This window comes from Neopsephotus bourkii, unplaced genomic scaffold, assembly GCF_033783945.1.
Source record: "Neopsephotus bourkii isolate Nb327-2 ecotype Australia unplaced genomic scaffold, CSIRO-AGI_Nbou_v1 NB_1027, whole genome shotgun sequence".
Taxonomy (NCBI): domain Eukaryota; kingdom Metazoa; phylum Chordata; class Aves; order Psittaciformes; family Psittacidae; genus Neopsephotus; species Neopsephotus bourkii.
In genome coordinates this window covers 850,231-877,786 of record NW_026901516.1, presented here as the reverse complement: position 1 = coordinate 877,786, position 27,556 = coordinate 850,231, and the positions used below count along the sequence as shown (strand labels likewise).

At 41.5% G+C, this 27,556-nt stretch overlaps 1 protein-coding gene across 2 annotated transcripts; it reads left to right on the top strand.

Annotated features, from left to right (window-relative positions):
• The first annotated feature begins 79 nt into the window (after positions 1 to 79).
• On the top strand, positions 80 to 27,215 carry ABHD3 (abhydrolase domain containing 3, phospholipase). 2 transcript variants are annotated; one of them, XM_061360480.1, is made up of 9 exons: positions 140 to 471; positions 1,962 to 2,125; positions 4,096 to 4,278; positions 6,030 to 6,075; positions 8,911 to 9,023; positions 14,716 to 14,889; positions 15,526 to 15,574; positions 15,659 to 15,824; positions 25,108 to 27,215. In XM_061360480.1, the coding sequence occupies exons 1-9, from the start codon at positions 325 to 327 to the stop codon at positions 25,284 to 25,286; spliced, it is 1,221 nt and encodes a 406-aa protein (XP_061216464.1). In that variant the 5' UTR covers positions 140 to 324; the 3' UTR covers positions 25,287 to 27,215. The 2 variants fall into 2 exon arrangements, with proteins under 2 accessions (XP_061216465.1, XP_061216464.1); XM_061360481.1 differs by lacking the exon at positions 14,716 to 14,889 and having other exon boundaries at positions 80 to 471.
• The last annotated feature ends 341 nt before the right edge of the window (positions 27,216 to 27,556 follow it).

Genomic DNA, 27,556 nt, shown 5'->3' with positions numbered 1-27,556 from the left:
CAGGCCCCGCACCTCCGCTTTGCTCAAGCTTTCCTCCCCTGTGTAGCCAGGCCCAGCCGGGCCCGGTGCCCCTCGGCACCCGCTGCAGAGGCCGTCCCGCCAGCAGCCTGCTCCTCCGCGCCGCCCCTGGCCCCGGCCCCAAGCCGCCCCCCCCCCTCGACGAGGCCTACGGGGGGGCGGCGCTGCAGCGCGGAGCAGTCCGCGGCAGCGGCAGGGGGAGCCGAACGGCAGCGCCTCCTGCGCCTCCTCCTTCCCTCCCTCCGTGCCGCGGTGGGCTCGGCTGCGGCAGCTGGGCTGCGCTGCGCTGCTCGGCCCTGCCGAGCGATGGACTGGCAGGTGCTAACCAGGGAGCTGTCCCTCTACCTGGAGAGCCAGGTCCGAGTGGGGCTTTTCGGCTCCGGCGTAGGCTTGTCCTTGGTGCTGGGCTTCGGCGTCGCCTACGCCTGCTACTACCTCAGCAGCATAGCCAAGGTGAGCGGGAGGGCGGCGGGGCGGGCTCCGCAGGTGTCCCGCCAAGGGGGAACCGTCCCGGGAAGGTCACCGCGACCCACCCGCGCAGGGGAGAAATGGCCGGGCGGGGGCAGGGCGCTCGTCCTCGTACTCGCAGCCGTTCCCAAGGAGGTGCCGCGCCGGGTCCCGGCTGGCCGAAACCCCGCTCGCCCCCCGCTCAGGCCGGGGTCCGCCGCGGGGCCGGGCCCGCAGCCCCCACCGCTGAGGTGTTTCCTCCGGGGCCGGCCAGCCTGAGGGAGCTCTCGCCTGGTCGTGCCCAGCCCGGGAGGGGAAGGGGGCTTCTGCCGCGGGCGTCCCCGAAGTGCATCTGTACCAGAGGGAGAGATTGGATGCGGGCGACGGCTTGGAAAAGAAGGTCAGGAGCCCCCCGTCCACAGCGAACCCCTGAACTCTTTGGTTTACTAACAAGGCAGGTGATAAAGTAGTTCGTTGTCCTCATGCCTGCCTTCAGTACCACTATAAGTACCTTTGTAACCACTATCGCAGTGTTTTGGCGGCTAGGACACTCTTGTACATCTTCTCCTCAGCAGTGGTTTCACAGATGAATTAGGCATTAGTGAATTACTTTGGTACAGTGAAGCCGACGTGATCTAAAGTGGCCCTGTGGTGAGAATGCCTCGTTGAATGCTTAACTGGCTGAAAATACACGTAACAGAAGATTTATGATTGTTGAAGGCATGTGTGTTGCCACAGTCCTTCACAGAGCCACTGAGAACATAGCCTTCCTCTTCATCAGAAGAGTACTTAATCTTGGTCAGAGGGGGAAGATGAAGGGAGGATGTGCCACTGCCACTGTGTATGTGTAACCATTTTCTCCAAAGTATCTGTTACTGTCCTATTAATGCTTGCATGTTGGAGAGTCAGCATAAATGAAAAGTTCAAGGAATGCAGTTGCTCAAACATGAGGGTTTTGGTATACAGGGATTTACATGTTAAGTGGTCTACAAATGGAAGCTGCAAGAAAAATCTCGGTATGCAGGGTGTTATTAGAGTACCCAAGGCAGTTCTGTACTGTAGTATGAGATGGGAGGAGAGTCCTACCGGGTTAAAATAGGAACTGCAGGTGCACAAAGTACGCAAATTAAGCATCAGTTCTGTGCAGTGCAAGAAAATAGATTCAGTAAACTTTTTGGGTTGGTTTGTTTGTTGTTGTTTTGTTGGTTTTTTTTTTTTGCCTACTGTGAGTATGGTTTTGATTTCTCGATGAAAGACACAATGCTGGTAAAAGTAGAGCTAGAACTGCATGTTATTAGAAATAGGTAAAGAATCCATGATGTTTAGTGGGTTTCACTTTGCAGTTGGGCATTTTGGGATTCTGTTTGGTTTTCCTTTCTCTATGTCTTCAGCATGAAAGGAGAGGCTTTAAATAAGGTTTTATTTGTTTGTTTGTTTGTTTGTTTATTAGGGGGTTTATATGAATGCCCATACCTGACTGTAGTCTCTCTTCATAGAAACCCCAGCTGGTGGCCACCAACGACAGCTTCTGCCGCTTTCTCGAGGAGTATTGCCCTGTTGTGACAGAAACTTACTATCCCACAATTTGGTGCTGGGAAGGTCGGATGCAAACACTCCTGCGTCCCTTTATCACTTCTAGACCCCAAGTACAGTACAGGAAGTAAGTGCCTTTATTCTGGAAAGTGATTGATTTGGTATCCAGCAGTTACCTTGCTCTGACTGTGTCCCATCTACCACCACTGCTCAAGTCCATGCATGGGTTTTTACTTTATGCCTGCTTTTACAACTCCATCATAGACTTGGAATCATGTCTAACCTGGATTCAATATATAGTAGGCTTAAAAGGTCAAGGTCCCCAGGTGGCCCTATTTTATCTTCAGACAGGCATTGAAATATTGGTGACAATATAGGAACTGATGTGGTTGTATGTTCACAGAATCACACAATGGTTGAGGTTGGAAGGGGCCTCTGGAAGTCACCTTGCCCACCCTCCCTGCTCAAGCAGGGCCACCTAGAGCCAGTTGCCCCAGACCGTGTCCAGACAGCTTTTGAATATCTTTAGAAATGGCAGCTCCACATCATCCCTGGGCAACCTGTGCCAGTGCTGGGTTACGCTCACAGTGAAGAAGTGTTTCTTGATGTTCAGAGGGAGCCTTCTGTGTCTCAGGTTTTGCTCGTTGTACATGAAGTTCCTGTCAACCCATTTCTCCAGCCTTTTGACATCTTTCTAGATGGCAGCACGGTCTAGATGGCAGCACAGGTGTATCAAATAATATGGTGTTTGAATGCCACCACTTTGCAGGCATTATGCAATCACTGTATCTTGTCACTTGAACCAACATGTTATACCTTAACCATAGCATGGCCACTTCAGCCTTGTTTCGAGTATATAAAACTTCTGTGATTTTTCAGAGCAGCTTTTAACTGTGGGTTTCATATTGTATTCTTTGATGCCTAAATTCTAAGAGGGAAAAAACTTACATTTAGTGTTTGTCCTCAGCTGATCTCTCTCACACATAAATGAGACTTAGTCTGGCAAATGAGGCATTTGGCACAAGACCTAAGAAGAAGTACTTTTATGCGCCGGAACCTGGATACAGCACAAGTTGTTTCAGCTCTGTTTGCATGGTAGAATAGATTTAGCATTTAAGAGCTTCCCTTAGTTTTAGTAACTAGGAAACATTTCAATGGTACGGCCGTGTCCACTTTTTCTAGCCCTTCTTGTATACTCTCTGATTTAAGGTTTGTGAGGGAAGAAACACAGTTCCATGGGGCAGTGCTTATTTTGCACCATTGGAGATTGTGTTGGCAGTACACACCAGCATTGCATCTATTTCCCATTACTGAAAAAGGGCAAAGCTGAGCTAATGAGTCCAACAAGGCTGAGGAGCTTTAAAATCTGGAGTAGGTGCTTTCAAGACTTTCAAATGAAAAATCAAATGTAAGGTAGGCTTACATTTTGGTAGTTCCTACACAGACTCTCTCATACAATGTCTTCAGTGCCAGGGATGTGCTCTCTGTTTCTGAAAAAAAAAAGAAGAATGAAACCTTGTCATTGCTTAATGCATGCCTAGTATCTTGTGATATTATAATGTTTGTTACATTCTTAAGATAGGTGCTTTAAGAGTGCATTCTAGCAATGTTCGTGAAGATACAGGGTGAAAGAAACAGTAGTGTGTGTGTGTTTGTGTTCCACGTTTTAAACATAACAAGGTGCCATCCTTTGGATAAAGAGAAAAAAAGTGATAAATATTTAACACATGGTCCTGTGTGCTATGAAAAGATTCTTAGATGATCCAAAGGAAATCTGCAGTATGCAAACCTATATAGAATAGAAGGCAGTGCCAAAAATCACATTAGTTACGAGCTTCCAGTGCATCAGCAGCAATTCATGGGAGGCCAGGTCTTCATTTACTGTAAATGGGAATTATGCCACAAATTGACAGTACTAACTCATGTCAGCTGTAGGTGTGGCTCTTTCTGAATGGTAAACATGTAAACAAACAGGTGGCACTTTGAGTATTAAAACATAACTAAAATGCAGAATTCATACCTGGTAATTTGTACACTGTAAGCAGTATGCATATATTTTTCAATCTAATCAGTGTTGTCTTGAAATGTGCCTTTCAGTGAGCTCATTAAAACAGCAGATGGAGGACAGATTTCATTGGATTGGTTTGATAATAATGACAGCTTATATTACCCGGATGCCAGCACAAGACCCACTGTCCTGTTATTGCCTGGCCTGACAGGAACGAGCAAGGAATCCTACATTCTTCACATGATCCATCAAAGCAAAATGCTGGGATATAGGTACTGTTGCATTTCATTGACAGTATTTTGCTTCTTCTAATAAGATCAAATATAAGTATGTATACGTGTAAGATGCTTTTCCTAAGGCAAATGATGTCTAAAGGCATTAGTTTATGTAAGAAAGTCTTATTAGTAATAATAATAATAATATTAGAATTATGTAACAGCAGTACATTCAGAAGGGCTGTTATAGTATCTACAGATTCGCCTCAGAGATTGCAGGGAGAGCAAGCTAAGTCTACATAAGCCGTTGCTGCTGCTTTTTGAATTATAATGTCAGTGTTTATGTTACCTTTACACTTGCTAGAGAAGGGGTTTCTATTCATCTCCAACAAGACTTGTGTAGATGGGTTGCTGGCAGCAGGCCTTGGAGGAGGTTGGCTTCTGAATGCCAAAATTGCTTGAACTGCAGTCTCAAATTCATGACTGCAAAAGGGAGAGCTAGCCTACACTTACTGGTGGTGGTGAAGGGAGAGGTTCATTACCTCTTAGTTGTCACTGCTTAATTTAGTTCTGTTATTAAGGCTTCTGGTCAGAGCTCGGTAAAATAGGTGGATTAGCCGATGAGTAGATTCCTTTATGTAATCATATTGCTGCTGCTGTGCTCTAAAGTAAGTTGTCATTGTTCTGGGATATGTGTTTGGAATATTACATTTTGTCTTTGCAGACTGGCTTCTGGTACTGACTATAATAAGTTCTTCAAATAATGTATATATGAGCTTTTATCTGCATGTCTGGCTACCTCTTTTCTGTTTGGAGGTTTGGATAACTGCTTTACTAAATTATGAAAGTAAAGTAGCAGTTCAAAGTACTTTTAAAACCACTTTAAAACTTACCAGTAAAAAATATCAGAAGAAAAAAGCCCTCAAATCAACAAATTCTTACTATTAATTTTTTAAGTATTCCTGAAAGAAATACCTGCATTTGCTCACCTAAGAAAAGAAGGTATAGCATTAAAAAGGAGATCTTTAGGTCAAATTTCAACAGAATGGTATAATCTTGTTTTTAAACAGCAACGTTTGAGAAAAATACCAAAATAAGTACTTTTCATGCCTTTAGCCCATCTAAAAGTATATATTATTTAATAATTTTTTTATAGGTGGAAATGGTAGAAGAGCAATCGAAATGTGAGATCTATTAAGAAAACATAGATCCTTAAATCACAGTCATGCTGCTAGAAAATTTGGAGACTCCCACCAGCAAAAAGGGAACAGAAACTTCCGCTATACCAGCTGAAAAAAAAATTCCCATCCCCAAGACATTTCAGATGCAACTGTCATTATAATTTTGTTTGAACACATTTTGTGCTATTTAATGCAGTTATATAGCTTTGGAGGACGTCTACATGTGGATGTCTGAGTTCTCTTTCAGAGCACTGCTTCAGGGTCAGCCCTGCAATGGCAGAGCTTATGGCTCGTATTTGGCCAGTTCAGAGTGCAGGCAGAGCAAGATGCAGCTACCACTGTCAGGTAAAAGCTTGGGGCTCTCGTCCTGCAGTTTGACCTTGACTGGCAAATCACAGAGCTCATACAGAATCCCACTGACTTCAGTAAACTCCATTTTGGCATAAAGGTTGTTCTAAACGGATCAGGATGGGTTTAGGATCTGTAGGACTGTAAATATTTATATGTTGAACTTATTCATAGAACTGGCTCATTTTTCATTATGTATTTTCAGGGGGTTTTGTGTGTTTATCTTTTTTTAGTGGGGTGAACAATGTTTATAATTGAATTTATTGTCTCAATTTTTAGATGCGTGGTTTTTAACAATCGGGGAATTGCTGGTGAGGAGCTGTTGGTAAGGATGACTTCTAAGATAAGCATCTCTCACAAGCATTATGTATGGAATCATTGGTGTCTATTTGTACAATTGGATTTAAATGAAACTCATGTCGAAAATGCAGGGAAGAGAATCTAGTCTGATACATCAATCATGTGCCAATATTAATCTTATTCTAAAACTCAAAGAGGTCAACTGGTCAACACACAATTTTTGTGAATGTGTCATTTTAAGAAATAATTTAAATTATTAATATATGTAACATTAAAATGAACAATCCTTACACTTTTCTTTCAAAAAATACTAGAGTATCTAAAATGGATACATCCAAGAAACTCTATTCAATCAATGTAATTTTCTCCCATTATTTTAACATACAGATCCAAATATGAGAAATTGTAATTACTTTCCCAACTGCAAATCCGAGTTTAAAATATTTTTTAATATGGTTAAAAAGTTGTGCCATTAAAATTGATCCATATTATGTGTTACTGAATTAATGAACCAGATTTATATGGATAGCCATATCCTGAAAGTTAAATATGTTCCTGTATTTTTCCCTCAGCAGTTTTGCCAGATTTGGCTACAGTTTTTGTCTTCAGGATAGACGTACCATGTTTGCTTGGAAATTTAACTAGCAAAATGTCAAAGTCTTGAAGCTAAGTATTTTCTGCAGCTAGGGACAAGGTGTGATGAATTATTGCTGAATAAGCTTTGTTTCTTAAGATGCGTTTTGCTGACAGCTCTGCAGCTGGAATAAGTGTGCATAATACTCGGTATTGTTTTGTATTTTTTTAATGCCCTGGTCTCAACTTTAAAAAAGCTCAGATTATTTTCCCATAATCAGATAAAGCATTTCAATTTATATATTGCCATGTTAAGAGGAGTTTTCGGCATATTTTTAGAGATGGATCTACAAAGCAGTTTTGTGACACACAGAGTCCTTATTGATGAATTTCTGAACTGCTGAGAGAAAAGATCTCTTGTTTGGATTCATTGTATGTATTTTACTGTAATCGGATTTACATCTTTAAGCTTTATAAGATCTTAGTGCAAAGCAAACCAGCTGAAACTACCACATTTTCTGCAAGGGGGGGGTGGGAGTGGAATTCTACAATTCTACAATAAGATCCCTAGTTAAAGATTTTGAATCATAATTGAGCACCACGGTAGAAGTTCCTCATGCCAGTAGTTCTCTTTCTAGACTCTTTAAAAATAAGTTCAGATTTACACCAAATGATAGCTATTTAAAGAATCAGTTTTAAAATGCTGTTCTCATAGGTTATTGAAAGTGGCTGTGAAATATTTGTATGGAATACTCAAATATTAGATTGACAACAGCCAACGTGAGCTAAGGTGGCGTTGTAAAGTATCTTCACACAGTGGGTAGACTAAAGTGTCAGGAATTAACTGAAGTTAAAATGTAGGCTATCTCTCTAGTTTTAGAAACTTAATAAAATACGCTTTCATTTGGAATACATTAGACCCTAGTTACCAAAAATAATTTCTTTTTCCTTGTAAACTTGACAATTTAATTAAAATAAAGCACATTCACACTGGTTTTAATTAATTGGGTGTAAAACAGTGAAGTGTAATTCATGTGGATGAGACCTGGAAATGCAACGTAAATAGAAATTAAACCCATCTTCAGTTTTAATTATCCACATTTAGCGTTTCTTTTTTTTTTTTTTTAATCTTTAAGTTCAACAGTTCAATATTTTTGTTAAGTGCATTTTAAGTAACTAGTTTCATCTAATGAGATTTGTTAAAATTGCTCCAGAATACCCAGGCTTTTTAGCTGAAAGCAATTTAAAAAAAACAAAAAACCCTCCTTATATAAGAGATTCTTGCTTCAGGCAACAAATAAATTCAATTAACTCACAATTAAGTATTTTTCTGTTTAGCTTAATGTTCATACTGAATTTCAGCAGGCCAGTTGCTTCCTATAGTTAAGTGAAAGTCATTAACATGGTAGTAGAAACTCTGTAGTTAAAAGCTCTCTTTTGCTGTAGATGAAAACTAGAAAATTAGGAAAAAATCCCTCACTTTACTGTGATTCTTATGGTTCCTAAAAGGATTTATCTCCCTTATACTACTCCAGATAGTCCCCCAGATTGTGGCCTGTAGCAGATATCTGTGGAGGTGAGACTCAAAAGCTGTGCTTATCCTGTAAAAGCAGGGAAGGGGTTACCCAAATCTCAGCGGTGCAGTGGAAATCATTCCAGATCTTGATTCAGGATTTGAAGAGACTGATAGTAGATAGAGATGAGATGAGATATGTGTTTCATTGCTTTAGTTAATAGAATGATTTAGTAAATCAGGTAAACTGCACTGGTGAATTTATTTATCTATTTATTTGCTTGTACTGTGTGTAGAATCTAAATTCTGGTTACTTTTCAAACGCTGGCAGTACTTGAAATCTAGCATTTTCTCTTGCATTTGAATGTGGGTGAAGGTGGTAAATTGTTGTTACAACTTCCTCTTCTGTAAATTGCAGCCTTTGTGATGTGTTTCCATTTCCCCAGGGTATCTTAAAAATACCAGTGCCTATCTAGTTCTGCCATAGTTCTGCCTAGTTTAGCTCATTGCTCTGTCTGCAGATTTTGTCTAATGACCTGGACGTTGCAGACACTGAAGATATTTGTCACTTGTTTTATTTTGTAATGATGGCAAATACAACTCCCCTCCACCTCCTTGTGAAGTGCTTTGGGTTTATATTTGCCGTTTAGCACAGCTTCACGATAAATGCTGAATTTATCCTGTTATAAAAATGATCCACTGCTCAGATTGCTTTGTCCTTAAAGGATAATACAAAAGCTTATGATGGCATTTTCTCCCTCTGACTCCTTACAGACACCAAGGACCTACTGTGCCTCTAACACAGAGGATTTGGAGGCTGTTATTCATCATGTACACAGCTTGCACCCTTCAGCTCCGTTCATAGCAGCAGGTGTTTCAATGGGAGGGTAAGGTATTATGTATACACGAGCCTCAGCTTAACTATGCAAAATAAGTCTGTTGTAGCCTGATTGTAAATTACTACTCTGCAATACTTGCATCACTCACTGAACTGCAGCTAACTCAGGTCTCCCTTCAGCAGTTCATGTTCAGAAGACCTGTAGAAACTTCGTATCTTTAAGGCTTTTAGCTCACTGTCAGTGAAGGTTGAATTTGGCCAAAAGTTGAAGGGGGGTCTCAGGAAACTCTTGACAGACAGACTGACTTCCAAACAGGTGGGCAATACAATTTTTGGGAACCTTGGAGGCTGTCTGTGGAACAGAGCGATTAAAAGAAAGGAACTAGAGCTATCATACCATGTTTCTTAGCAACCTCTGGGAATGACAAGATTTATCCTCACTCTGTTTGGATTCTGCAGTGTGTGGGTAAGTTAGGCTGGGAGAGGTGTGGGTATCTGCTCTGTCTGGCTCTGAAGCAGGAAGTAGTATTGTTGAAACCAGTATGGGTTGATAACAGCATGTGGTATTAAGACTTACTGTGTCTTGGCTTCTCTCCAGAAAGGACTCCTGGAACAGACAATGATAGCACAGTTTCTCAGAGAAATCACTGCTAGAAGCTAGGAGAAATGTTAAGACAGCTTCTTCGATGAAAATCATAGGAGAGGAGAGCTTCCCTTAGAAATACTGCAGACACAGTGGTAATTTCCTGAGACTTCCCCATTCTTTCTGATAAATTTGATGGAGGGTGGGCAGATACAATCTTATATATTGGCATTAATCTGCTAACAACTTATAGGAGTTTTGGGGTAAATACAGATTTGTTCAAACAATACAGTTAGTGATTATCAATTAAATAACTTGGAAGCTTTTTAAATCAGGCCAATGTTTATCCATTTGTGGTGCTGGGATTTTGCCCGTATCTTCAGGATGACAACGTATGAATGTCTCCACTATGTCAGCATCTGGGAAGCTCAAAACTGGGCACAGTACTCCAGATACAATCTCCTAAGTGTCAAATACAAGCAATAATAATTCCCTTAGACCTGCTTGTTTGCTTTCAGTAACAAAGCACAGCATGTCACCAGTCATCGTCATTGCTGTAAGGGTGTTTTGCTGAGTCACGTTCCATTTGCCCACGCCTTTCTTAGCTGCTTTCTACGCAGTCATCAGTCTGCCCTAGGTGCAGGACTTCTGCCTTTGTTGAACTTCATGAGGTTGCTGCCAGGCCATTTCTCCAGCCTCCTGAGGTCCCTCAGCATGGCAGCCCTGTCTTCCCATTCACCAGCCACTCCCCACAATGTGACATGCAAGCTTATTAAGGGTGCTTTCCATCTCATCATGTAGTTAATGAAAGTGTTACGCAGTACTGACCCCTTTATTGACTCGTGAGGAGCATTGCTAGTATCTGGTCCAGCCACTCCAGTTAGACTTCAAGTTCCTGACCACAGCTCTCTGAGCCTAGTAGTCTGGTCAGTTTTCCATGCATGCTGCAGGTCACCTATTCAAACTGTGTCCCTCCAGTTTGGCTACATGGAGACCATGGTGGACTGTCAAAAGCTGAACTAAAGTGAAAGCAACATCCACTCCTTTCCCCTAATCAATGAAGGCAGTCAGCTCATTATAGAAGGCAACCAGGTTGATCAGGCATGATTTGTCCTTGGTAAATGCTGACTGTGACCTGACTTGGTAAATGCTGACTGTGACCTGTCACCTTCTTCACCTTTACATACTTGGAAGTGGCTTCCAGAGGATATTCCCAAAGTGCTAAGGTTAGGCTCACCAGCCTGTATTTCTTCCTCCTTGCTTTCTTGTAGATGGCATCAGAAATAGGCTGTGGTTGCTGCAACCTTTCTAAAGTCATAGAAAGCAGTCTTACAATGACATTGGCTGCCTCCTCTGGAGCTTTGGTGCACCTCACCATGTCCCATTGACATGTCTATGCCCAGTTTGCATAACTGGGTCCTAACTTGATCTTCCTCTGCCATGAGTAGTATTTCATTCTCCCATACTCTGCCACTAGGCACAGGGACCATTAGGCCTGAGAACAGATCTCTTCAGTGGAGACAGAAACCCTCTACTTCTTACAAATCTTTTGCCACTGGGTTCCCTGCTCTGTTGAATAGCGGTCCCAGGAGGGAATAAAGTCTGGTCAGCCTAACTTCAGTTGTTTGAGAAGATCCTCTGGAAGCCTTTTGCAAACGTATGAAGCATAAGAAGGTGACTGGATTCATCAAGGATGAAGCATGCCCAAGTGATCTGATTGCCTTCTATGCCGAGATGACTGGCTTCACTGATGAGGGGAAAGGAGTGGAGGTTGTTTGAGCTTTTTTCTTTTTTTTGTACCCATGTATTTACAGAAGCCTTTCTTGTTGCAGGAGCCTTTTTCTTGTTGTCCTGCATATCCCTTGCTAGTTCCAAGTCCAGCTGAACTATAGTTTTCCTAACTGAATCCCTGCATTATTGGACAGTGACTGTTTCTCCCAGGCAGCCCACCCTCCTTCCACCTTCAGGATGCTTCCTTGAAGTCAGTTAAGAGTTTTTTGTTCCTCCATGTATTCTTTTGCTACTCTTGCTCAATTTCCTGTACATCAGGATGTGCCACACCTGTGCTTTATGTTCAGTTAATTCTTAAGGTCAAACAGTTCTCCCAGACCCCTTTGCCCATTAGGCTATCTCACACGGGATCCTGCCAACCAGATCACGGACCAAATTAAAGCCACCTCTCTCCAGTGTTGTAATTCTGCTGCTTACCTTCCTCCCTTACTCTTGATCTTTAAAATCCACCATTGAATAATCTTAGCAGCCAAGACCAGTCTGCTCCTTCCCATACCTAACGGGTTCTTCCTTACGTGTGAGTAGCAGAGCCATAGAACATTTTCCCCATTTTGGTCACTGATTGTGTATCAAAATACTGTCCTCAGTACTCTCCAGAAATCTGGTCTGCTTGTGCCCTGCTCTGGTGATTGATGTCAGGATGGCTACAGTCTCCTGTGCCCAGTGATTATGAAGTCTCTCTTAGCTGTCCAAAGACTTGGATTCTCTAATTCCTCCTCTTGATCAGGAGAGCTATAGCAAATACCCACCATAATACCCCCTTTCTTAGTCTCCTGTCTGATTTTGACCAGTTAGCTCTGAATTGGCTTATAGCCTGCACCAGGGAAAAGTTCTGTGCATTTAAATGGATTCTTTGCAAAGGTGCAAGCCCTCCTTGTCTTCAAGGCCTTCATGAGGAGTCTGCATCCATTGTAGCACAGTCTTGTCTGCTTGCAAGTCCTCCATGTCTCTGTGGATCTAATAAACTTGTTACGTCACTATGCACAGACTTCTGATTCCTCATGTTTTTCCCATTATGGGTGTTCATGTCTGTGCTGTCAGTTGAGATGATCTGCAGTCATGCTGCTCCCTCAGGGAAGTGTGACAGCCTTCTCTGACATGTTGTCCCTTCATCAAGGCCTGCCAGGCCTTCACTTCTCTTCAGGCTTTGTTCTTCATCCCTTGACAAACCTAGTTTTAAACCCTTCTTCACAAGGTTAGCAAGCCTGTTGACTCTTATCTCACTTGGCTGCTTAGACTGTTTTGCATGCAAAACATGGAAAAACATGATGTATTGCAAAAACTTGTTTCACTGGAAATGGTGGAAGCCAAAGAAGCATCTGCCCTAGAGACTTGTTTCAACGATGAGATAGAGATTTAATGCATAGTAGGTTCTTCATGGGTAGCTTCATGTATGGTACGCTATTATTCTAGGACTAAGAGGGCTGGGTTGCAGTAGGTGAAGAACCAGATTTTCAGGGCTGAAGATGCATTAGAAGCTATCTGTTCTGCGACTGGTACAAAAGACCAATTCAGCCCTTAGTGTAGTTTCTGTCCTTCACTTAACCTAGTTATTGTATCCTAAATAGGGGTGAAGTCTGTTAGTGTGGCACAGGGGATTTGTGTTGTGTTCCTGGCTTTTAACTCGCCGCCACCACTGGCTGATTTTAGGCAAGATGTTCTCCCTTCATTCTCCAGTCTGTTTTTAAAGTCCCGAATCACAAACAGAAACCGTATGCTTAATTGCACAGAAAACTAGAAGAGTCTAATCATCCACGCAGGGATTGTTTCCACACTTCAAAATTAATTGGAGCACTCGTATGTTTAAAATTAAGCAGGAGCAGAGATTTCACCAGAGGCATATTGTGACCATCATCCACTTGTCGTAATGATCTCTCCCTTTTTAGAACTTAATAGGCAGTTAATCCATATAGGACACAGTTGCCTAGCTAAGAAGAAGAATAAACATTCACTTCACAAATGTGTAAATGTAAATGAAAGCCTACTTCTTCTATTGATCTTCAGTATGTATTTTTTCGGAAAGAGACTTGGTTTTCTAACAAAGATTCTTAAACCTTCTTTCTACTGCATACATTCTGTGAGTTCTGTTAGAGAACTTGCTGCTTTACTGCTGCAACTATTTTTTATTGGTTTATGGTTCTTACAGTATATAGATTGGTGACCCACAGGTCCCTCCTCTTCTGCGGGTGAGAGGCAACATAGCTACTAAATTCCGGTGTGTGCCACAAGTGACTTTTCTCACTGGGTTTAACTGTGTGAGCTGATGGCAGGAGCCCACTCCCAAGTGCTGTTTGCTGTTCTTTTCTTGCTGGCTCCTACCAAATGGCAAGTCTTTTCTAATACCAAAAACTGGTTTCCCTTTTGCACTGCTGTCCTATGATCTGGTAGGTGGTGCACAGGGCAAAAGTCTCTGTGATAGCAACCTAGTTCATGGTGCTTTGCTAAAGGTTGCTAAAGGTCTCCTGAAGCATGGTAGATGATGCCAAGGTACAAAGTGCTGGTGACTCGGGAAGCTGTGTTGTGAAACTCAGAATGTTTTGAGTTAAAGGCTTGGTATTAAGATAGTGATTGTAAACTTTGGGGCTTCAGGCAGTAAAGCAAGACTTACAGCTTTTCTGTTAGTATTTTTCTTTTACTCTCTTCTTGCTATTTTAATTTTTCAGCAGTTGAAGGGCTAGGTATTGGTGAACTCTCCCCTTTTTTCCACTCAACTATACATCAGCAGTAGAGACTGTAATTTGCAATTGGTCAGAAAGGCAAGATGTAAGCCACCTATTTGGCTCATGATTTTGTTTTGCTACTTCTGTTCATTATCCAGCACTTCATTCTTTACATACTTTGTGCTCAAGAACAGCTGTGTTCTCTCATGTGTGTGAGGTGGGTTAAAGGCTTTACCTTTAACTCAAAAGACAGCTTCATAGTGAAGCAGGCGTTCCAGGGGCAGCTTGCATTTGTCAGGCACACTAATCAGATTTATTAGATCAGGAAGACTGAGAGCTTGTAAAATGGCAAAACTTACTAATAACTCAGGAGTACCTGTTGCATGAGTAAGGTACATTTATTTGACCTCTTCCTCTCTTTTAGTGATATAAATAAGGCTAGTACATCTCTATTTCTAAAGACACTCCTGTTCACGTCCTATACAGTGCACTCTGCTCCTTCCTGACAGTAGAGGGAGAAAGCAAACTTCATGAATCATATGTTGATGACACTGACTACCCTTTTCAGGTATTAGGCACAACTGTAGGGCTGATAACAAGAAACTGTTGAAAGCCAGACAAAAAGATGGCTGATTGTTTTATCTGCTTTAAATTGAAGCCAACAATTTGATAGTATATATGTTTCTGTTTTTCATTTCTGTTTGTAGCATGCTTCTTTTAAATTACCTGGGCAAAACTGGCAGAGACACTCCTTTAATGGCAGCTGCAATTTTCTCTGCGGGTTGGAATGTTTTTGAATCTGTAGAATCTCTGGAGAAGCCACTAAACTGGCTTCTTTTCAACTATTACTTGACTACTTGTCTACAATCCTCTGTCAGCAGGTGAGTTGCATTGTGAACTATTTAGCAAGATGGAAGGATGTTAGCATGAGATCTACAGCAGGTATAATAATAGTGGCAAAATGGATGCTGTAACAGCACTTCCCATAGCTCTGCTGTGTGCGTTCTGTAAGTTTGGAAATCTAAAGGATCTTTGCAGGAAGGACTAAATTTCTCTGTTCCTCAAGGAACTTGGCACGAGACCAGCAGACTTCTGTATTTATGGATGAAATGAATGGATTTTTAGACTATTTTAGACATGCACATACTGACTTTGAGTACGTATGTATCTACACTAATTCTTTTAAGTCAGCATTGATTGCAAAAGCATGGAAAGGACTAGCTCATCCTTTGCTTTATAAAATTAGGATGTATTTTGTGTTCCCAAATATTTAGTTCTCTTATCTTTGGCATCTTTCTCCTGTCTTACGGAGACTTTTTACTATGTCGCTGGATGTGCCTGCATATGAATGAACAATTCTTCTGCTCTTGGATTCCAGAAATATTTTAATATGATAAAAAAATTAAAACCCAAGTGTGTTATTATTAGGGATTTTTTAAATAAATATATCTGTAAAGCAGAGGAGTTTTACATCTGTTTCTATAACAAAAAACAAGCTCTTCAATTTTTCTTTTTAGGCATCGACAAATGTTGGAGAAATTATTTGATATGGATCTCGTGATGAAGGTATGTGAAAATGTTGCTTCTGCTTTAGCTGGATGCTGTTTTCCAAATGCTGACATAGTTCCCTATTTGAATTCTGTACTTCAGGCTAGAACTGTTAGAGAATTTGATAAGCAGTTCACTTCAGTCATGTTTGGCTACCGTACAATTGACGATTACTATGAAGATGCTAGCCCATGTCGCAAGCTGAAGTCAGTAGGAATTCCAGTGTTATGTCTAAACTCTGTGGATGATGTTTTCTCACCAGGTCATGGTAAGTTTAGGCTTTTTAAAATATGTATTTCTGTATATGCGATCATTAAGACAAACTACATAGGTCTGAGAATGAGCCTGTGTGTAGAGGTGCGTTTAAATGTTATTTGTACATGGGATTGAAAACCTCCAGAGATGGATCAGTCTTGCGATTTAATTACAGTGTAAGATACATGTAAAAGACACAGACATACATAAACCAGCTGATAATGGAGAGACCTGATTACTGCAGAATGCAGAAACACATGGGGTGGCAATCATTAGCCATTAGTAGGCTCTTTACAGTCAAAAGAAATAAATGTGCACATTTAGGGTGTGAGTTACCTCAATGTAAGAATGATACCAGACATACTGCCCTCTCTCAGAAGCACCCACTTCTATTTGCCAAGTACAGAAAGACCCTATGATGAGGAACTGTGCTTCAGATGTCTTGACTGCAGACATTCAGAGCTCAATTAAAGTGAAAAGTATTTTTTTAGTTGCCATTCTTCAGTCCAGTCCCTAAGAGGAATGTCTGGGAGTTGCTGATGTTTCATGTGACCTTAAATCCTCAGCTGCTGATCCCAGTGCCACCTCCAGTGCCTGAACATTAAATATAAGAAAATATGTAAGTTAGCATGTAGGACAAAATCTAGGGTAAGGGAAGCAATATAGACAAGGTGAGCTCCTAGAAGGATGCACACTGAAATTGGTAAGAATCTAACTAGAAGTTGAAACAGGCTGAAAGCTGTTTTCTCCCTGCTTCCTACCAAACATGTCATTATGAGCATCTTGCTTTTCCTCTGAAGATCAAAACTCTGTTGCTTAAAAAGATATGCTTTTTCCTAAGATCTATTTATTGGTTATGGTATTTGAGTAACAAAAGCTAATGTAGAGGAAAAGCACTGTAATGAACAGCTGGTTGAGGGGACAGCCTTCAGCCGTGCACCTGACGCATCTAAAGATGAAGTTTATACACTTGATTTATTTCAGGGGAGTTTTCTTCTGCTGCCACAAGTCAAGCAAGATTCTTGCAGGAGTCATGAAACCAGAGTGAGCAGGCAAACAGATTAGAACAACAAACAGAAAAATGAAGGGATTGGAAGAGACTCTGTATGTGTGTACACTGTTTACCTGTGCAGAGATGTACAACACATGCACAGACATTATGGTTTGAAGACCTGTTAGAGACAAGTGTGACATGAAAAAGAAAGGGCCCACTGCAGTTTAGCACAGTAGGAGTCTGATTTCTTCTTCTCTTGAATAAAAACTATCCATGTTATGCATGAACAATATGAAGAGGCAACAGCCACCTAATATGAGGGGGAAAATGGTGACTCTGGATTAGCCAAAATACATATCCTTTACACTGGCTAAAACAAAGGCTTAAAATAAAATAAGATCTGGGCAAACATAGCAACATTCTTCCAGAATACTGCACCTACCTTTAACAATTTGCTGTTCAGGGACATTCTGAGAGAGAATTAGTCTCTTTGTATTTACTAGCCTCTATGGCTGTTCGGTTATTTCCTTGTAATTGGTCATTTGCTGTTTCTGTTTTGAGCATGTAATGTGCTGGAAATGAGAATGGATGGGGTTGTGACCCTAAAATCTGTGTCCAGATACAAAATCTGGCTATGTGTTATGATAAAGGGATTGTTTCTACCCAGTAAGAAGGTATTCTCCCACACTAGAGATTCTCAAAATACACTTTTATGGGTGCTATGACCCTGGGGGTGGCTTTGCCTCTAGTACTGCAAGGTAGGTCATCTGCTGTGTCATACTTCTGCCATTAAGTATCTTAGAGAGGGAACAATGGCTTCATCTCTGGGTTTAGCTCTATCTCATTTAATGGGTTCTATTCTAAAGTGCAGTAGTAACTGTGGCAGGGTAAGCTAGCTAGTTAGTAAAAGTAACAACAGCAGTGAACTAGGCAGTGTGCCTCTGACCCTGGAGGATTTGTTAATCTTTTCCAGCATATTATCACAGAGACTGGTACTTGTATTAGCTGGACTAAAGCTAATGTAGATACTCCATCCCCTTATCTCTTCATTTTAGAATAAAACCTCCAGCTCTCAAGAGCCAATCATTGATTCACACCCCATGAAATCCAATCTGAACACAAGAAAACACTCATTTTTTTTAACTGTGAGAGTTAAAACATGGGCAAAGAGAGGTTGTGGGGTCTCTGTCTCCATAGGTGGATCAAAACCTGATCAGGTGGAGTACTGGGCAACCTGCTATAGGTAACCCTGCTTCAGCAGGGGGGTTGGACTAGATGATCTCAAGAGGTCTCTTACAGCCTCAACTATTCTGTGATTGTGTAGATCAGCTAGCCACAAGTACTCCCCTAGAGTACAGCTGTAGCAGATCTCCCCTGAAGCTGGTTTTTAAAAGAAGCACAGCTCTTGGTCAGCAGTGGATTATAGGGATGGTCTCTTGTGTAAGATTAAGTATCAAACCTGTTAGAATGCATTAGAAGTTTTGCAGTATAGGGGGATTTGAGATAGCGCATCAGCACTTCTGAAACAAGAAGTGTTAGAGTCTGTCATAGTAACTGTCCATGCTCCCTTAAACTGTGACTCTAACCAGCCGTCCTCCATGGGACTGTTTGGGTGAATAGGCATTCATTTATTCCTTGTTCACAGAGTGAATGCTTTTGGCTCTAAACCATTGTCCTTGTGGTGAAAATTTTACTTTCGAAAGGGCCACCAAGACAATACTGATTTACAGTTAATAGCATAACTCTACGTGTATCTGTCCTTGGCTCCTCTTTTGTTTGTGCTGTGCACCCTCAGTGTGAAGCATTGCAGTGGCAGGAGTCACAGGGCACCTTGGTTAGCAGCTTAGGAATGATGGCTGGTGCCATCAGTTACTGGAGTTTATTCATCTTGACACTTTTTTCAGGCTGTTTTAGCACATACAAGGGGGTGGTGTTAGTCTGGAAAGTGATTTTTGTTCTGGTAAATGGCTTGTTTTTTCTGACTTGAAAGTGTGTGGACACATGTAAGCCTGTGGCAACCAGGGGTAGTTTTCACTCACAACTGTGTAATGGATTCAAAGCCACATTTCTTCTCCTCCAGGCTGCAGCCTTTATTGACTTTGGGGACTGGTTATTTCATGTCTCATCTGTCCCAGTAATACCTACCAGCTTTTAAGCTACCTTCCACCTCTGTTGTAGATAGCTGTAACTTCCAACATCTGTGAAACAGGCCTAGAAAACTCATTAGGGAGAAAACTGCCAGGATTCCTTTGTGTTTAAATATACTTTATCAAGCCAGCCATATCTATCTTCCTGTAACAGAGTTTGGGGGATACAACCCCAAGTGTGTTTTGACACTATACGATATGGACCTATAGAGAGACTTCCCTTAAAAAGTGCAGATGCTGTCTCTGTTGCCTTTTGCTACCTGATCATTTCTCCTCATGTGACTTTCTGGTACAGTTTGTACTTCCCAGTAATTACTGTTTAATATATTGTGAAAATGTGCCCTTTGATCTCAATCCAGTATTAGGAAGAAACAATTCATCTGCAGTCCTTCCTTGACGTTGCTGTTTAAAGTTCATAGAGCTTGGCAGCAGATGCATCTGTAGTAGGTTAATTCTGGGATGCAGTCCCCATACTGCATAATACTAACTAATGAAAACAAATGCTTTCTTCATTGCATGGCACTTCTCTCGCCTAACTAATTTAAATGAGCCATCACTTCAGGAAAGATGTAATATAACCTTTAACTTTGTGTAAAAAAGAAATCAAGAAGATGGAATGACAGCATTCATTATCAGCATCACATTTAATCTTTCATCTAAAGTGGCATTTTTCTCCTCAAAGACTTTAAGCAGTCGTATTAGGCATCCAACTTAAATTGTGCTATACTAATGCTTAGCTAATTGCCACTGGCGAGTGTTGTGCCCAGGCTAAAAGCCTGCCCTAGAAGCCTGGTAACATGTTGGCTCCCTCCTGATCCACTGTGCCAAGTAAGTGCATGTCTGAAGCTCAGCTTTATAGTTTTTATTGAACTCTTTAAACCTTTTCTGTCCCTCTGAATCCAGACTTAGAGTAATTGCTCCTAGGTGTTACTTTGCATCCTATTTGTAAATAGCACAGTTAAGTTGGCTGGAGAGGCCAAATGGCCAAGGAATGGCCAGGCTGAGAATAATTAGGGTGAGAGTTTAAGGAACAGGGAGAAATCAATCAAACAATGGAACAGAAGGTCTGAAACCAGTGACTTAATTTAAGCTGATGCTGCCTTACATGTATGTTTTTCTGTTCCTTTATTAAAAAATGCTTTCTGCAAAGAATGTACAACAGATTGGTTTTTGAACAAGGTGGATGCCCCATCCCTGGCAGTGTTCAAGGCCAGGTTGGATGGGGTTTTGAGCAACCTGGTCTAGTGGAAGGTGTCCCTACCCATGGCAGCAGGGCTGGAACTAGGTGGTCTTTAAACCATTCTATGATTCTGTAATTCCATGACATAGTTTTGCACATACATATTTACATTGTGATTCTGTGATCACAAATAACAAGGTGGTGCCTGCTGGATCAAACTGCAGTACACATTTTGGTCAATAGACACGTGTACAAAATTACCCATGATAAAAATGAGCAGTAGTATCTTTTGGCATACCATCCTATATACTAGGGTGCATTACATCCACTGCTCTCTTTCATAGAATCATAGAATAGTTAGGGTTGGAAAGGACCTTTAGATCATCTAGTTCCAACCCCCCTGCCATGGGCAGGGACACCTCACACTAAACCATCTCACCCAAGGCTCTGTCCAACCTGGCCTTGAACACTGCCAGGAATGCAGCATTCACAACCTCCCTGGGCAACCCATTCCAGTGCCTCACCACCCTTACAGTAAAGAATTTCTTCCTTCTATCCAATTTAAACTTCCCCTGTTTAAGTTTTAACCCATTACCCTTTGCGCTGTCACTACAGTTCCTAATGAAGAGTCCCTCCCCAGTATCCCTATAGGCCCCCTTCAGATACTGGAAGGCTGCCATGAGGTCTCCACGCAGCCTTCTCTTCTCCAGGCTGAACAGCCCCAACTTTCTCAGCCTGTCTTCATGTGGGAGGTGCTCCAGCCCCCTGATCATCCTCATGGCCCTCCTCTGGACTTGTTCCAACAGTTCCGTGTCCTTCTTATGTTGAGGACACCAGAACTGCACGCAATACTCACAAGAGCAGAGTGGAGGGGCAGGATCAACCTGCTGGTCACGCTCCGTTTGATGCAGGCCAGGATACGGTTGGCTTTCTTGGGCTGCAAGCACACACTGAAGCCGGCTCATGTTCATTTTCTCATCAACCAGCACCCCCAAGTTCTTCTCCGCAGGGCTGCTCCGAATCTCTTCTCTGCCCAACCTTTAGCTGTGTTTGGGATTGCTCCGACCTAGGTGTAGGACCTTGCACTTGTCATGGTTAAACTTCATGAGGTTGGCATCAGCCCACATCACAGGTGTGTCAGGGTCCCATTGGATGCATTTTACATTGCAGAATTCGCTCTCCTGCACTGTAGGGTTATTTGTGGATGGTTAGCAGCCCCTAGAACAGCCTTGAGAAAAGTACTGCATGACTACCAAGCAGCATTTGCATTTTAGCACTGGAGAGCAGCACAACACAGTTCTCTCCTGAGAAGCTGCAGAGTAAGAAACACTGCTGGGGATGAATCATACAACTGTATCAAGCCAGACTGTGCAAGGGCAGGCTCTCCTGTTCACCACGGGGGAGGTGAGAGCAGAGAGGTGACAGCAGGTCAAACTTGGCACCTATGAAAAATCCTCTGCGGATGGCAGCAGATGACTGCATATTCAGCACAGTGCTGCAGCTTGTGTGATTAGAGCAGTGATCTGTGGCAGAATTCTGCTGTAAACGCGTGTTAATTACAACAGGGAGAACTTCAGGACGGGGAAGATGATGTTCATACAGACCTGTGCGTGGCTTACACCTTACCTGGCACAGAAATAACCAGCATCCTTGTGCTGGTAGGCTTCTAGGAGAGAGCTGCTGTAGCTCTTTAGAGACAGGCAGCACACTGCGCCCACTGCAGTATTGCCCATCAGTCTAGGAATGAATAATTTACCACCAGCAAACTGATTTGGGAGGTATCCTTATGCTGGGAGCCTCTGAAAGCAGAGGTCACAGTGAGCACTGCCTGTAAGAGCTTCCCCAGCTGGGTTGGCACAGCAGAGGAGACATTTATGGTCATCTCCCTTCCATACCCCCAGCAAAGCACTTTCTTACAGTGAATGATACTTCTCTCTGTGCTTTGATACTAGCCTCACAAAAGTGAATGAGCATCATGTTTTTGCACAATCTCAGCTAGTGAAGAGGTGTGTTTGGGCCAGTACGCAGCTGATCCAGAATCCATTAGAATTGATGGAGTTGTCATGTTATCTCCGATTCTTGGAGAACAAGTCTGTCTCTCCTCGCACATTCTTCCCCATTCCCTTGCATATAGGACTATTCATTAGTCCCCTCAGTGACCAGGGAGACAGATGTGATTCATTGTCTGAAGCAGGAATGGGGGACTCAGGCTTGAGTCTGATCCCCACTTCCCTATCAGGGTTCTGTTTAACATGGCCCACATGCTACTAGAGGGAAGAGGAGCAGACAGATTGGTAGAGGTAAGTAGGCAACCCATGCAGCCGGCAGAAGCTGACATGAATCGTAGTCACTGTCTTTGTACATGGCCGTATACAGCTACAGCATCCAAGGGAGCCAGAGCAGAGATTGCTGAGCAGATTAACTCAGGCAAAACTCCAGACAAGCATTTGCTGGGTTTGGAGTCTGAAAATGATGCATCTGTTAAATTGCAAGAAATAACACATTGTTTCTTGCATCTCTCGTTTTCACCCTGTTCTGTTCCCCAGTCCAGGCTGACAGGCTGTAAGCGTTTATTTCGTTGACTTTTCTTTTTAGTCTTGCCTCAGTATTGCTTTAAAAGGCCTGGATAATGCATATAGCATTTTCAGTTTTCCAGCTAACAAAGGAAAAGTCAAGGAGTTCTTGTAGAGACAGCAGCACAGTTTCTTCAACCTAGTAAAGAATCAGAATCACTTACTAAATGCTGGAACTTATAAACTACTTAACAGGCATGCAACTGTGAAAGGAGAGAAACAGTGGAAGAAATTAGTATCACCGAGTAGCAAAGAGGTACGCATCCTCTGCCCAACAATCCCCTTTGCTCTCTGGAGCTCAATCTGTGCCCTGTTCAGACCACAGTCCAAGTACGTTATGCTATGGGCAGGAAACCTTGCAACACATTATCAAAAGACACTTGACCTGCTGCGGATACATTGGTTTAGCATCGGTGCCGAGGCCCTGGAGTGGAAAAGAACACATTGTTCCAGGCGCTGTAATGACTTCTGAGGTGCAGACTGCTCCCCTGACCCTGATCTATTTTAAGTTGCACATCTGTTCACCACAGTTGTTGCATTCAAGATCTCCTGTGACTTAACTCTGGCTTGGGGTCCTTCTTTGGTAAAGAATGGGTGCTGTGCTGTTACGCTAGTGGCTGAAAACAAAGGCAGATAGGCATCTGAAGCACACACCAACAGCTCTGCCAGAATCCAAATCAAAGTAAGGAACTTGCCTATAAGTAGTGATGTACAGGGATGATGGATATTTGAAGTAGCAAATGTATATAGGGGTGAAGAAAAGCATAATCCTAGAAATGGGGGGGGGGGGGGATGTGTCTGAGGGAAGTTCAGTCAGAAAGGGATGTGGACAACTACCACCTCCTACCTCCCCCTGCCCCACACACCCCCCCCCCCCCCCCCAAAAAAAAATAATCTGATTAAAAATTGCTCCTCAAAATACACTTTAAAATAACTGAGGCATCAGTAGCAATCCTGGGAATAACTCACTGCTTTGCGTTGTAGTGCCAAGGCATTTTTACTTCAGCAGGGTATGACCTAAAATCAGATTTATTCTCTTGGGGAATCATAACCTTTTTTACACAACCCAGTGAAATTCCCGCTACTCCTTTCTGTCTGGACAAAGCATCTTTTGCTGTTGTTTTTTCTCTCAGCCTTGAATAATCAAAAAACCTCTATGAGTTTTATTTTTTTCCCTTCCATGTAGTTACTATTTGAAAACTGGAACTTTGAAAGGGATTCTTTACTGGAACATACAGAGATTCTGCTTCTTCAGGTGTAGATTTTTAATACTTAAAACTCCAGAGGAATCTGCTTAAATAGTTTTTACATCAAGAGTGCAAATGCCACAGCCTGATAAAGCTGCACTATTGTGCCAGCCAGTTAACGGGATAATAGGGTCATCCCATCACACTGAAATGCCATTTGTATTTCAAACATGATAAAGAAATAAAATAAGAAAATACATGCCACAATATTTTATTATGTATGTCATATTAAATATTATGTATAATTATAAATTATTGTAATATTATGGCATTCTAATAGTATATTCCCCTTTTATTATTCTGACATATAAAAGTCATATCCTTTCCCTGTCATCAGTATCCCCTTGCTGACCTTTATTTTCTGTCACAAAGGGAATTGCCCAGGAGATGGCATTGAATCAGCTGAAAACTAGCTCAGCAAGAGAAAAATCCTTGTAGGTTCTGGTCTAATAATCCAAACCCTAATTTAAATAATTTTCTAGCTGTCACTATTCAGTAGAGAACCAGTAACCTTCCTGTGCAGTTGTTTGCCCTTCCTCTTTTCTGCTTACCTTGCATATTAGATTATGAACTACTGGGGGCAAGAACCACCTTCCCACTGTGTTTGCATAGTGTGGCCTAAATGTGCAGATATAAAAGTCTCATGAATCAGATAGAATGATGATAACCCAGGATATCTTTAATATCATCTGATAGGATATCTTACAGACAAAAATCTTAATGACATTAAAAGGTTTGTGTTTGCAGTCTCCTACAAAAAGAACGGGATTCACAATTAGGCTTCCAGTTTCTCAGTTTTTCCAAAGCTGAATGTTGAAACACAGGTTGAAAGCTACAGGCTTCATTGTCCTTTCACTTACACTATTTATACCAAATCACGAATGTGCATTAACATGAGTGCTGTTCTATCAGTGAGACTGAAAGAAAGTTGAAGCTGGAACTGTTACAGCAGCCAGAAAAATCATACAGAGAAGGTGAGTTAATGGCAAAGGCTTTTAGTGCAGATATGGTTCTATGTCCTGTGGTTCATTTAAGCATATGTTAATGTGCATATTTAGTCACATATATTACAAGAAACGTTTAATAGAAATTATTCAGTGGCTGGCACTTCTTAGAAGGATAAGGACTTAAAACATTCTTTCTCCCCTCTTTTAGCCATACCAGTAGAAACTGCCAAACAAAATGCAAACATTGCTTTGGTTCTGACTTCGTGTGGAGGCCATATTGGTTTTCTGGAAGGAATATGGCCAAGGAAGTGCACTTACATGGACAGAGTCTTCAAGCAGTTTGTGCAAGCTATGTTCGAGCATGGAAATAAAATCTTTAGCATGTAGATTTGGACCACTGTTCTATTCTGACAAGGGCAGTTAAGCTTAATGCACAAATTTTAACTCCTGTAAGCCAGCAAATGGATAAAGTCCATTACTACATGCAAAACTATTTTTGCCTAAGATTTTGTAGCAAGAGACTAAATATTATGTTGTCACTTTTATATTTATTTTTAATATGCCTTACTAAGAATGATCTTAAATGAAACAGCATTCCACATGCATCAAGTTGCACTTAACCAAAACCACCAAGTAGGCAGATTATAATTCCTATGGATTTTAATTTAAACCAGTACATATTTAGGAGACTTAATTTAGATGGCTTTTAATATTGGAATGGCAACACTCAAAATAGCATATATTATCCTGTCACGCATAGTACAAGTTAGCCTGTTCCTTAGGGCACTAATGGTCAAAATCTTAAAACAGGAAAACAAAAGGAGGAGGGAAAACAAAGCAGCACTGATTCTTCAAGTAAGTCAGAATTTCAGCATGTTATTCCATAGGATTAGACTGATAACCTGCTTTTGCTCTTCTGCCCCCAAAGTATTCAGATTTAGGGCTAGCTATTGTTTTTTAAACTGTGTCAATGTCATACTTGTCTTACATTATTATTTTTAAACAGCTAATTTATAGTGTTTACATATAACCAAAAGATTCCTTTCAAACAGTACTGTAATAACTTCTGTAATTAAAAGACATCTTGCATTTCTAAGTTCAGGTAAAGCTTGTGTTGTCATATATGTAATACATACCTCATAACTGGTAAGCTGTGTTTCCATCTGTTATGTTTATATTACCCTGCAATAACATTTCAGCTTTAAAGAAGAAACATTAGAAAAAAATCAAGAAATTATGAGATAATCCACTTTAAAAAAAAAAAAAAGAAAGAAAAAAGAGAGCTATCCAAACCCTTTGGTCTCTGCTGTTGTTTCATGCAACCTCTAAGAATGTAACAGACTGCTTAAAGAAAGCTAAAGCTGGGATGGGGGTCAGAGCCCCATCTCTCTGGTTTGTTCATCTGATGATTTGTCAGCACTTCACCAATAGGCTGTCAAATCATTGAAGCCTCTGCAAAGTGATTTCTGCCCTAGAGGCTCATGAGTTTGTGAGGCTGACCGGAGTGTCACTGAGCTCCTCAGCCTTGAAACAGAGTGAGAGCCAGCGTGGACCTTGGAGCAGAAGGGACAGTTGGACAGAATGCATTCTGAAGTGGATGGGAAGTGCAAATTTAGGGCATACTGAAATCACAAAAAAGGCTTTTAAGCAGCTTCTGTGGAGCTCGCACTTCATGCCGATGTGCCCAGCCACACAAGATAAGTCAGTAAAGATGCCTTTGCATTTTTATTTTTATCTTTTGAGTGGGGTCAGTATGAGAAGAAAACACGGATATAAAAAGTGAGTCAGGCCTTTTGTCTCAAGCAGTACGTGAACAGCCCTTTTTTGCCAGGCATGTCTCCTAGTAACAGCCAGGGAAGAACAAAAATACTTTGTCTTTAGAAAAAGAAACTGGGACATGCTACACGAAAGCTGGTTTTGTAAGGTGGGACGTTACATTGAAAAATGAGAAAATGCTTTCAAGTTTTGACTTTTTAGACGGGCACCGGCCCTTGCCCAAGTAACAAAGTCTAACTTCTTTTTTTCTCTAATAAGGAAAATGAGACAAGAGACTTGTAAAAGCAAAATGGCATTTTGTGCATGTTATTGCAGTACATGAAATCAGCATATTAGTAGGGTGCCTTATTTATTCCTACATTCATTTCCAGTTTTTATGTTCATACAGAAACAATGAGCAATAAACAATGTGTTGAGAATTATATTTGTTAAATGTTTGAGTACAGTACTGTTCAAAACTCAGCATCATGTATTAATAAAAATAAAACCACTTATGCACAACTTGCTGTTCAAATAAAATTAACATCATTGATGGCAGAAGTTCTATTTGCACTCTCTTATTTCATTTAGGTCTAATCCCACCCACAAATCCCCATAAGACATTTCTCTTTAAAGCAACATCAATCAAATATCTGTAAAGCTGGGGTGTTTTTTTGCACAAATGTGGGGTGGTTTTTATTACACTCCATTAGGGAAAACACATTGTTCAAAGCACAGTGTGCAAAGTAACAACAAGCAAATTTTACTACGGATATGCTCAAGCTTTCCCTGTCAGATTTTCTGGAACATATAATCCAGATGTTTGCCTCAATTCTTTTGAGGGGGACATATGCTAGCAAGAAGTGCCATAAAAGTTTTTGCTGTGTGGTATCTTTATACCT

Bases quoted from the DNA above. Each gene is read 5' to 3' on its own strand.
- ABHD3 (XM_061360480.1), top strand. From the start codon at position 325: ATGGACTGGCAGGTGCTAACCAGGGAGCTGTCCCTCTACCTGGAGAGC. The intron at 6,076-8,910 runs GTAAGGATGACT...GACTCCTTACAG, and splicing joins TTGCTGGTGAGGAGCTGTTG to ACACCAAGGACCTACTGTGC. The intron at 15,575-15,658 runs GTATGTGAAAAT...TCTGTACTTCAG, and splicing joins ATATGGATCTCGTGATGAAG to GCTAGAACTGTTAGAGAATT.